Below are 12,274 nucleotides of genomic sequence, written 5' to 3'. Positions count from 1 at the left end.
TTTTATAGATAGAGATACAGAAAACTGAGGTGCAGCAGCACTGGGCACCTAGCATACAGTTAAGTATTCAAAGGTATTCTCCTCATATTTGTACTGGTTGTGGCAACTGTCACACACACATACACACACACACACACACACACACACACACCAGGGTGGGCAGAGACCCCACTGTGTGAACATGCCTGTGTCTAACCCTCATCAATGAATAATCTTACCAGAGGGCAGTGGGTGTTGGGGACCTGCTATGCCCACACACCAAGCTGGTTCTTTGCCTTCATTAATCTATTCCCTCCTCAGAATAAGCCTTTGGTCAGTGCAGTGGGTAGAAGCTGGAACTCAGAGATAGCCAAACCTCGGGCTATAGCTCACACCCTGACCTTACCTTCCCTCCTGGTTCTCTTCCCGCGGAGGCCAGCACAGCCACACTTATGAGGACAGGGGCCGAAGAGTCTCAGGTTGCTGGGAAGAGTTTGGCCTTGGGTCATCAGATGGGACAGAAGACAGCCACTAGGTATCACTCCTGCGCAGGAGGGAAGCTGGCTCCCACGGGGATAGACCCAGCTTGAAGTTCCCCATTTCACTCAAAATTCATGAATTCTGTGTTGTGCTCGCTCCTGTGTCTGTTGTACACGCACACCTCATTCTTCTGTTCTGGAGGGAAGCCAGCTTTCTGAGCTGTTGCGCCCCTGCTTGGAGCAGAACAGACTAGAGTGTCTCCTGCCTTCGTTTTCTCCTCACTGGGCACCTAGCATACAGTTAAGTATCCTTGGTTTTCTCCTCACTTGTTCTGAGCACCCCAAGAATCACGAAGTGGAGGGTACACAAAGCATGACGGCAGTGGCGGCAGCAGGCAGAGGCTCTGGTCTGTGGCACAACACCAGCCTGGCCTCAGAGTTCTAAGTGTGGATTGTAGCATTAGAGGAGTGAGATGGAACCAAGCCAGGAAACTAGGGGTACCCATGGGTACCCACACTGCAGAGGAACCTATGTCTCAAACCCTTACTGGATGGAGAAGAATGTCTCTGTGTGGTGTCACTCTGGATTTAGCAACAAGCCTCTTGGCTCACCTCCCCTTCACCCACCTCCGTGTTCGTGGAGCAGACTGGAGGCAGAGGCAGGAGCCCCGTAGCAGCCTTGCTGGCTGAGATTCACTGATGACGGCTGCTTTGCCTGGTGCTGATTTTTACAGTTCCCCTCTATGGATGGCAAGCAATGCTGATTTCCCATTTATGGCAGTAATAAAAGTCCCCTTTTAAGCTGAATTTATTTAAGTAAAATGAGAAAGACGCTTTGAAAATAAATATTAAGTAAATAATATCACCAACGGTACAGGCACCCTGTGGAGGAGTGGAGGCCCTCCTCCAAAGTCGGATGTGGAAATCCACCTGTAGCAGGCGCCTTGGCTGCTCTGTGTGTCCCCTCTCCGCAAAGCCTTGTCGGCTTGAAGTCCAAGCTTGTCCCCTCAGCCGCGAGCCTCCTCTGACTCTCCATGCCGATGCATGCCTACCTTTTCTCAGGATCCTCCAGACCCTGTGCCTCTTTCCACAGTTCCCACAGTCTGACAGGCCTGGAGGGGTGGGGGATGCCATGCCTCATGACACTAGAAACAGTACATGCCCTCAACAGTGCCCACACACTGTCCCAGCCTTTGTTCATACAGTGGGCCCTGGCATGTGTTGTCTGTTCCGCTGTGTGCTCCTTGAAGGCTGGGTCTTTCTGAGGCAGAGCCTTTCTTCTGGGGATAGGGGGTGGGGTGGAGGGGTTAGAGTTGGTCTTTCTCAGTCCTCCTGCCTCCAGGCAGCCATCTTCCCACTAGAGCACGTGCCTTCAGCTGTCTGACAGGATTCATCCCATCTGCCTCTCACAAGGAGCACACAGGCAGTCCTCTCACTTTACACACCTCTCCTCCAGGTGCCGGCAATCTATCAGGTTGAGAGAGACCCAGGAAGAAACCTCCCCTGAGGGTACCCCAGGGACACACACTGTCTCCAGGGAGGAGGGGCTCTGTCCTGGGCTACCTCTGTTGTCCCTCTTCACCTGCCTTTCTTTCAGGGAGTTGCCCCTCTTCTAAGCAGTACTAAGTGAGAGGACTGGATCTGTAAAGTAATCAGATCGGGAGAGCATCTATCCCCATGGGGTTGGGGGCGGGGCACGGGGAAGGGGTGGAGGGGGAGGGGATACAGCTTTGAGTTGGGCCTCAAGCAGCCTCCCTAGAATGGCCCTCAAGTGTCACACTTCCTATACTGATAAAAGAGAGGGGCCTAGATAAAATGCCAGCTCTGGTCGGGGAGTTGCCCAGCCAGCCCTGGTGCTGTGAGCTAACCTCATGTCTTCCTGCTCTGTGACCTCAGGCTCAGACACTCCTTCTCTGAGCACCAGGACTCTTAGTGAATGATGACTGTCCACCTGAAGGAAGTGGGGCCTCTTGTACAAAAACTAGGGTGTGGAATGCGTTTCTTCCCTTTGATGCAGCAGCAGGGGGCTGGTCCTGATAGCCCTGGGCCCTCTGAACTTTGCTTTCTTGGGCTGCTTGACAAGGCTCAGGGTGGATTCGTGCAGGGGTGTGGCAAGAGCATGGTGAGGTTCACCGAACACCTGCTGTGTGCCTGGCCTAGCACCATCCTGGTGGATTGGGACCAAGCAGGAAACAGCCTGAGTCCCTGCTTTTAGGGGCTGTGCTTCTGTTTGATGATGAATGAAAACAGAGACATGCCCAAAGACAACAAGCTAGTGCAGAGGTCAGGGAAGCTAGGGGCACATGGAGGGGACCTCACCGAGAGTGAACACCCCAGGACTGGGAAGTGCAGTGTGGGGGCATGGTCCAGATACAAGCTATGAAATGTTCACTTAGGGGCAGCTGCGATGACTTCAGGAAAGCCACCGGGGGCTTCAAAAAATGGAGTAAAATACTCAGAGCATACATTTGTCACACTGATTTTTTAAAAATTTATTTATTTTCATTTTATGCACATCAGTGTTTTGCCTGAATGTGTTTGAATAAGGGAGGCAGATCTCCTGGAACAGGAAATACAGACAGTTGGAAGCTACCATGTGGGTGCTGGAAATTGAACCCAGGTCCTCTGGAAGAGCAGCCAGTACCCTTAACCACTGAGCCATCTCTCCAGCCCCATATTGACTATTTTTAAGTATGTAAAATACACAGTTAAAGTGTATTCACTCTGCCAAGCTGTTGTCAGAACTATCCAGAAATTTTCTCAGTGTAGGCAGAGGCTCCACCCTGACAGCAGCACCTTTCCTACTAAGCACAGCCATGCAAGAGGAGCTAAAGGATGTGAAGGGTGTGTGTGTGTGTTTTGTGTGTGCATGGGTGTGTGCATGTGTCATCTGGGTTCAGAGCAGCAGGGAGACAGGCTTGGTAGCCCATTCATGGACGGATGAGTCCCTCAGGTGTGCAAGTGGCTTAAGGAAGGAGTGCCTTTGGGGCAAAGAAGCCATAACTCGTAGATGTGCGGTCACAGGGGCCAGAAATGCCCCCTTGTCATGTGACCTCACAAGCCGCTGAGGATGCATCCCTAGGCAGTCAGGGTTGAGAGGTCCCTTTTTACTGAGCTAACACCTACTCTACTCTACACATGCTGTCTTGTGCTGTTTCCCTCAGCAGCCCCTGCTCTTTTGCAGATAAAGAAACAGGCTCAGAGAGGCAAAGGGGCTGGCCCAGGTCAAACAGTGAGGGGCGAGCTGATGGGACTGAAGGCAAAGCTAGAGCTATGTGGGCAGGCCAGGAGCAGGCTAGAAGGGCCTGATGCTGAAGGATAGGACCAGCCTCAGCTCATTCCTACCTTCCAGAAGCCAAAGCCTGGCTCAACCAGGCCTCGGCACCAGTCCCTGCAGCCGATGCCCGATAGGGCCTAGGGTTAATGAGTGTATCGCTGCCCCAATTAACAGCAGAAAGGCAGCCGATGTCACGCTCAATCAAGCCCCTGTTCCTTCTCCTACAGAATTCTAATTTGTGGATGCTGGATTTAATTGTCTTCCCTGAGTTACCCTGAGAGTCAGCCAGGCGGGTACAGGCCCCGAGGCTGGAGAACACAGATACCCTTCCTCCAAATTCTATAATTACAGCACCCCGGGGGACAGACTGTGGCCTCAGGAGGTATCTGATCTGAAAGGAACCTGGGGGTGGTTAAAGAGCAGAAGGTTCACAGTTGAGCTCATGTCTGAGATGCCCCTGGGAGGCTTTGGGCAGGAGAGGAGAGAGGGTCTTGGGGCTTGGAAGGGGGTACTTAGAGATGATCGGGACCAGGCTCCCACTCTGAAGTCCTCTAAAATTGGGTTCAGTTTAACCAGTGACTCTCTCTGTGACCTTGGGCAAGTTGCTTAACCTCTCTTAGCCCCAGCTTCATCTGGAAAAAGGGGGACAATTAAGATGACAGCTGCCCTATAAGGGATATGGGGCAGCCATCTTGGGTACCCGGGCTGGCCAGATGTAGGTGGAGAGTGTGGTTTCTCGTGGGTGTGGGCAGCCTCCTCGCTTTTCTCAGCTCCCTTTCTGTAGTCGGTGGGGAGATGAGTGTTGGAGATGAGGTCTGTGCAGGTCTGGCTCATGGTGGATGGCAGTATGTGGCCTGCAGACATGTATCCCTCCTCCCAGCACACACACACACACACACACACACACACACACACACACACACATGACTCTGCAGAGACCAGCGAGACTCCCACCCTGCCTTTGCTCCCAAAGCTGGCTTGCTTTCCTAAGTTTCACCCCTGCCATCAGACTGTACCCAGCTCACCTCCTCTCTGAAGCTCTCTGAGATTGCCTCCTTCTTAAGGCCAGAGCACAGCCTTAGGATACATACCGTAGTCTTCTCCTTAGAGTGGCCTTGGGATTCAGCCCATTTTGCAGACAGACAAACTGGTGTTCAAGATGGGGAGACATTCTGAGGTGAGAGCAGAACAGTCAGCCGAGCCAGGCTACAAGCTCACCGCCTGGCTCCTGGCCCGGTGTGCTCAGGATTCCCCGCATACACTGGACCCGGAGGCTGCTTGTAGCGATATAGCACACATGTTTAGGTGGCTGACTGTGAACAGGGGACTTGGAGGCTCTGTCACATGCACAGAGCCTGCTTCCTTATTTGTCTTTCAGTCACTCTGCCCCTTCACTGCGAGGCTGAAAATGAGGGGATCCAGGGAGACCCCATCACGCTCCACCTTGAAACATCTGATAAGTCTCAGGGGGACCAGAGCCCCTGTGGGAAGGGGAGCTGGTTTCGGTAGCCATGGTAATGGCCTTGTACTCTTCCTCTGACAACCCTCTCCACTGTGTGCTCAGGATGGTACCTGTATGAGACCAGGGTACACCGCCTCAGGGAAGTCTTCCTGATTACCTCAGACTGGGCAAGCTGCCTCAGTGGCCTTTCCAGGCCTCTACACTGAGGAAACCCCACTGTACCCCCACCTGCACCCCACCTGCACCCCCACCTGCTCTCCAGGGCTGCAGACTGTCCAGCAGGGACCACTCCCACTTCTTTCTCTTTTTTGAGACAGTCTCTTGTATCCAAGGCTGGCCTTGAACCCACCAATGATCTTGAGTTCTAATCTCCCTGTCTCTGCTTGGATATTGCGATTGCCTAGCACTGTGCCCAGACAATGCAGTGCGCGGAGGGATCGAACCCAGGGCCTCATGCCTGCTAGGCCAGCACTGATGGCTTAGCTTCACTCCCAGCCCAGGGCTGCCCCTTTGTAGAACAAGCTCTACAAGGAAAAAGTAACAGATGCAGGATTGTGGTGGCACAGTCTTTAATCCCAGCATGCAGGAGGCAGAGGCAGGCAGATCTCTGAGTTCGAGACCAGCCTGGTCTACAGAGCAAGTTCCAAGACAGCCAGGGTCACACAATGACACCTGTCTTAAATACAAACAAAAGGAAACACTTCCCGATCTCAGAGTAGCTGAATGCCCTAAAAAGTATGTTATGGGGCAGGGGGTGGGAATTCTTGGGAGTCAGGCTGTCCTGGGTTCAAATTCTGACTCTACTGTAGTATGGGGGAAGAACTGCACCTTGTGGGCACCCCAGATGCCCCCTCTAAGTCACAAGGACTGCCTGCTAAGACACAGAGGCCACCAAACACTGAGCCTGAGGCTGGCCCAAACTAAAATATGCTCAGATTCCTACGACTTAACAAAAAAAAAAAGTAAAATATCCCATTAGTAACATTATTAAATGTTAAATGTTAAAATAATATTTTTGGTATTGATTTAAGTAAAATATATTATTAAAATTAATTTTAGTTTTTTAAAAAAACCTTCTTTCATGAGGAAACCAGAAAATGGAGTATTTCTGTGACTGTCAATGCCATTTCATTCTTCCACGCGTGTTTCCATTGGGGAGCTGTCCTAGACCAGCACTGGGATTTCAGTGGAGAGGTGGCCTGGAGTGAGCCCTGTCCCGTGCTCTCCCACCCCAGGCCATAGGGCAGGGCTATCTCAGGGACTCAAAGACTGGGACCTGGTCTCATTGACTCTAACTGCTGGACCACTCAGACTCTGCTCTGCCCTCTCTGAGCCTAGAGAGAGGAACTGAAGGCCCCAGCCAAGGCTGCTGCTGCCCTGGTGAGGAGGTGGGCAAGGGGCTGTGGCCAAGAGAGATTACGTCGGGACAGACAGAAGCATGGCCCTTCCTTGGGCCCCTGTCACCCTTTCCTGTGTCTACCACTTGGAGCCACCACGTAGACGACCCTCTCCCTCCCGTCTGCCACATGTGGCTGCTGGAGTCACACTGTTGGGAGGAGGGGAGGCTCCAGGGTCAGGCCTGATGTAGCCTCCCTTGCCTAGCTTCTGTATCTAAGTGGAGTCTGCTCTGTGGGAGGGCAGGCGGTGCCACTCTCTGGTTTCTGAATCTTAGCAGTGGCATGTTGGGTAGATCACAGGTGAGTCCCCTACTGATCACATTCCTGCCCACCCAGATCTAAGGTCTAGATCCAGGGGACACTTGTTCCAGGGCCATACTGCCTCCTCCTGGTGGCAAGTTCTCTGTGACACCCTTGGATCCTTCTCTGTTTGGCAAGCAAGATGTTGGCCACAAAAGCTTGGCCCAAGATCATCGGGTGTGGACCCTGGAGACCATTTTCTAGCCATTCAGAAATAGACTTGCCTCCCCCTGTGAATAAGGCCCTTTTCTCAGTACTGATGATTGATGATAGATAGATAGATAGATAGATAGATAGATAGATAGATAGATGATAGATAGATAGATAGTAGATAGATAGATGATAGATAGATAGATAGTAGATAGATAGATAAGTTAGAAATGGCTATTACCTCCTGGAAGAACAGATAATATATTAGTTATGCCACCCAGGACAGTAACCATCCCTCTACACAAATGGTTACATTCAAGTGAATTAATAAAATCTAAAATCCAGGTCCCTGATCCACTCAGCAAACTGCCATTGGTGGTCACTATGTTAGCTTACATACAGACCGACTTTCCCCTGTAAGGACGTTGGCTCCTACCCTAGGTGAGAAGACGCAAGAGGGGAGCAGGCATGGGGTGGGTATGCTTTGTTCAAGTAACCTCTACCTGCTGTGTGAGAGAGGGAGAGAGGGAGGCCAGCATGATAATGGTGGTTTAGCCCTGTGACAAGGAACTGGGTTCTGGGGATCCTCTGGGCCAGCACCCATAGAGTCTCCTGAAGACCCAGTTGAGAGGGTTGAGGTAGAAAGCCAAAAGCGGCTTGAGACGAAGCCTGAGCTTGGCACAGGCCCTGAGCTGTGACAAGGAGGGGCATGTTCTGTTGGCCCCAGCCTTGCAGGAGCCTGCCTTTCTCCTGCCCCCTAGGGACAGACAGGACAGCCCAGCTCTTGGGGTGGCCACACACAAAGGTAGCTCGCTGTACCCCACATCCCTGGGGTTCAAACCCTGTTCTTTATCACCAGGCAGGCCTTGTGTATGGACCCAGGCCCAGCTGGCCTTTCCACTCTGCAGAGAAACAGGGAAGCTTCTTTTTCTTTCATAAGAAGCTTTGTAAACCTTGGCCTGTCAGGCTTTCTCTCGGCCCAGGGACATGGCAGAAATAAAGGTCTTCACGGGTACCTTGTGCACAGCAGAGACAGAGAAGCCCCAGGTGGGTGCAGGGTCAAACCTGATCTCGCAAAACTCCCGTTGTCCTGTGGAGGAGGGTAAGGCCCCTTGAATTCAGGATGTCACGTCCCCACTCATGGCTCCCTCTTTCCTGGGACAGGAGGCCCTCTGGGTCTAGGAGTGTCTCCTCTGAGCTGGGCCTGGGGGACTGTGTGGTCCAGAGGCGGGCGCTGACAGACATCACATTCCTGAGGTGACCTGCAGTTGCTAGGCATCTACCATCTTCCTTCTGTCTGAGATAATCTCTCCTGAGAGGAGGAAGGCATACTAATTGCCTCTCAGACAGTTTGTTTGGGGAGAAAGAACCAGAGCATATGGCGGGGAGGGGTGCCGGGCCTGTGAAGTGGGGGGTGCAGCATAGTGACCTGGGTGGGGGGTGTTGGGGGGAGGATTGCTGCTGGCTCCTGGAACTGGTTGTCCTGTGACTTGGTGTGAGCCCTGCAAGAATGCCAGGCAGGGTGGCAGCTTCTCTCCTTTGCCTCTCACTCAGCACATCTGGAACAGCCAAGCTGGTGACCACTGAACGAAGTGTTACTGGGGGCACACAGAAGGGTGACTTGAAACAGAGCTTTGAGTGACCACAGGAGCCAGGCAAGAGCTGAGGAATAACCCGAGCAAAGCAGAGTGCCCCCCGCCCGCCCCAGGAGGGCCAGGCTATTGTCTGGGTGCATGCTCCCCAGAGGAAGCTGGATCCTTATGGCTGGATTTGACTTAGGAGATGGTGGGGTTGCCATAACCTGGGGCAAGGCTCTCAGGGCTCGGCACTAGGTGGGATGAATGGAAGAATCTGGAAGAATTAAACTTGGCAGCTTCCCTGCCTCCTGGCCTCCTGACTCACTTCCAAGTCAGCCGTCCTCCATCACGCTTCTGCCCACATACCCCTCAGCCTCTAGGACAGTGTCTTCCTATTTGTAGCTGCCCTGGGGCCAGACTCCTGTTTCTGAGCCCTCCTCTGCCTGTTCCCCACACAGCACTCTTCACAGAGACGCCCCATGACATGACAGCACGGACAGGCGAGGATGTGGAGATGGCCTGCTCCTTCCGAGGCAGCGGCTCCCCATCCTACTCACTGGAGATCCAGTGGTGGTACCTGCGCAGCTACCGGGACTGGACTGACAAACAGACATGGGCCTCAAACCAGGTAAGACCTTGGGATATATGTTTCTCTTGGGGATGCTGCGGGGACCTTGGGGACTCTGCATCTCAAATCGCTATCCTCTGCAACACCTTGCTGGCACTCCCTTCTTCTTGGTCTCAACCAGGAAGGGTGATAGGTAGGGCAGATGATAGCCATAACAATGGCCATTCTAGGTCCTTCCCTAGTGTCAGGGAGCCTGAGGCCAGCGACATGGCACCTCCTTCAGGGTATGGATGAAGTGGGTCTCAGGACAATTCCTATTCGCTCCTCATATTACCGGCAGTATTTTTGTAGCGGGTTCCCCCATAAGGCCACGTCATACAGTTGGTTCCAAGACATGCAGATAGGCTCCCTGTGCTGGGGCACAGCATGCACACTCAGCCCTCCACATACAGTCTCCTGAGTCCACACTGCCTCCAACCCACGACCTCCATCGCTCTAAGAGTTTTCTCTGGAAAACTGCATTTGCTATAAAGCAAGTAAAGTAAAACAGATGGGGGCAGCCTTGGACCAGAGATAAGAGGGCGTGGCAGATAAGCAACCTCCCTAAGGCGGAGGCATTGATAAGACCCCTGTTCCCAAGGTGCCTTGGCAGAGTAAGGTGGCAGCTCAGGTGTAGCTGGCCAGCTAAGCCATTGTCTGGCACCTTCCCTTCCCTTCAGTGTGTCCTAGCCTTACCTCCCAAATGAGTCGAGTACACTTCCATTATGTATTCTGGGTCTGCTTTTAGACACACCTGAAACAGTAGCAACCGCACATGTCTGTACAGCAGCACATAGATATTAACATACCCACATGAACAGATGTGTGCACACCTTCATCTACACACACACACACACACACACACACTCACCCTCGGTACAAGTCCATGGCAAACTCTATCTTGATTATGGGGGTAACAAGTCCCCAATATGTCAGCCTGCCACATGCCGATGTAGAAGACTCCTGTGGCCAGAGAAACCATCTAGGAAAGGATTTTTGGGTGTTTAGGGGATGTTTAAGGGTGTTCTTGGGTATTTTGGGGTGGAAGCATCCAGGACATGGCCAATGATGCAACTGCATATGCTACAAACATATGTTTAGGTATGAGAACTGAAAGTACCAGCATATTCCCAGATGGAGAGCAGGCTCACACTTGTAGGGACATGCTGCCCACACTCTTCCCTATGTGTGTGTGCACATGGACACACCCTCTTGATAGCCAAGCATCCTCATGAGCCCAGATGCCTGGCTCTGTGGTTGGTGTTACAAGCTCTTCTTCATCTCCCTTTGGCTGCCCACTCCTGCATTGCCAGTAAACACAGCACTGAGGGAACCAATAATGGCAGACCTCACAATCTCTCTCTATTTTTCTTGTATTTTTCTTAAGATTTATTTATTATTTTAGTTTCGTGTGTGTGTGTGTGTGTGTGTGTGTGTGTGTGTGTATGCACCATGTGAGTGCAAGTAGCTGGGGAGGCCAGAAGAGGGCGCTGTATCCCTTGGAGCTGGGCATTGAGCACTAGGCTGGGTCCTCTAGAAGAGCCAAGTGTTCTTAACTGCTCAGCCATTGCTCCAGCCTTTATATTTTTATTATCACTTTAGTTTTGACTAGAACGTGTGTAAGTGTGTCTGTGAACGGGGCTCAGGGTGACATTTCCACAGCTGTGCAGACTGTGCATAGATGAGATCCAGCATCTTTGACTATGATCCTGCCTGTCCTCTGTCTCCATGGTGTTTCTCCCCAGCCCCACCCCTCACTAATGCCTGTCTCTGTTCTCTGTTCCTCCCTCCCCACCCCCAGCTAAAAGCTTCTCAGCAGGAGGACTCGGGGAAGGACGCCACCAAAATAAGTGTGAGTTTTGATAATGACTTTCCTCAAATAGTCTAATGGAAGATGCAGCTGTAACAACAAAAAAAAAAAATCTGACTTTTTCTGGGGAGAAGGGGTGGTCTATTTCAGCAGGGAACTTGGGCAAGAAGACAGAGGAAGTGGGAGGGGGGACAGGGAGGTGCCCTAACTTGGTGAGGTTTTTGTTTGTTTGTTTGTTTGTTTGTTTGTTTTTCTGGTTTTTTTAGCCAGAGATTTTTCAAGTTCACTGAATGACAGGCAGGAAAAATGACAAGAGAGAGAAGATGAATTCTCCCCTGGAGGGCCAAGGCCAGGTGTGCCTCTGTGGTATTCCATGCCTGACTCAGCCCCATTTGTCATTGGGAAGCTACAAGGTCTTAGGAGGCTGAGTGGCTCTTTTTGGCCAATCGTGACTGATGCTGGAGCATCTCAGGGTCCCTGGGTGTGACTTCCAGGAGCAGAGACTCTAGGACTGACTGGCATTAGGCATCTATTCCTTTGTGACACTGGACAGGAGGGCAGAGCCTTTGTCCATTTTGCAGGCTGGACAGCTGAAGCTGGAGAGGGCCTGGAGTGTGGCTAATGTCGCTTCCTGTCATCTGCCAGAGCCCAGGGAAGTCAGGGACACTGGGAGCTGGGATGTGACAGTTACTGTGGGGTTTCAAGTACCTGAAGCCCAACCTGGAAGAGATAGGGACTGTTAAGAAAGAGCATACAACGGGAGAAAAATCACGGAGCAGAAAAGACTGTTCTGGGCAAGCGTGCTGCCACAGAAGCAGGCTAGATTGCTGGAAAGTTCACCAGCAACACACTCATGGTGTAGGAACCCACGAGTGTTGGGGCGACCTTTCCAATTCCCCTTTTGGCTGGGTCTCCCACAGCTTCTCAGGGAATATAGGGAAACCCAGGGCCCTGAGGCCACCAGGACAAGAAAGGGCACTGTGGCCAGGAAGCCACGGAGAAGGCTCCTACAGCCACTCAGGGGAGGGGACAGCAATTGAGAAAGACTGGATGGTCACAGTATCCCTGGTACCTTTTGGAAGGGGATGGGAATTACAGCCACTCATAATTTAAGGCTGCCAACCCCGCTCTCCTGCCCTCAGCCCACGGCATGCTCTTTTCTTGCCTCATCAACCTCTCGGAGAGAGGTCTGTAAGTACCAGTACAGCCCCTTCGAGGACACCCCTCTGCCTCTAC

At 52.2% G+C, this 12,274-nt stretch overlaps 1 protein-coding gene across 1 annotated transcript in view; it reads left to right on the top strand.

Annotated features, from left to right (window-relative positions):
* Vstm2l (V-set and transmembrane domain containing 2 like) overlaps positions 1–12,274 on the top strand; it is a 30,157-nt gene that overhangs the window by 11,577 nt on the left and 6,306 nt on the right. The window contains exons 2-3 of the mRNA XM_028786555.1: positions 9,080–9,249; positions 11,030–11,080. Coding sequence (XP_028642388.1) covers positions 9,080–9,249; positions 11,030–11,080 — 221 coding nt within the window. The remainder of the gene's footprint in view (positions 1–9,079; positions 9,250–11,029; positions 11,081–12,274) is intronic.

This window comes from Grammomys surdaster, unplaced genomic scaffold (genome assembly GCF_004785775.1).
Source record: "Grammomys surdaster isolate TR1022 unplaced genomic scaffold, NIH_TR_1.0 125561, whole genome shotgun sequence".
NCBI classification, from domain to species: Eukaryota; Metazoa; Chordata; class Mammalia; order Rodentia; family Muridae; genus Grammomys; species Grammomys surdaster.
Note: the sequence above shows the minus strand (reverse complement) of the source record. Positions and strands in the feature narration are given on the sequence as shown.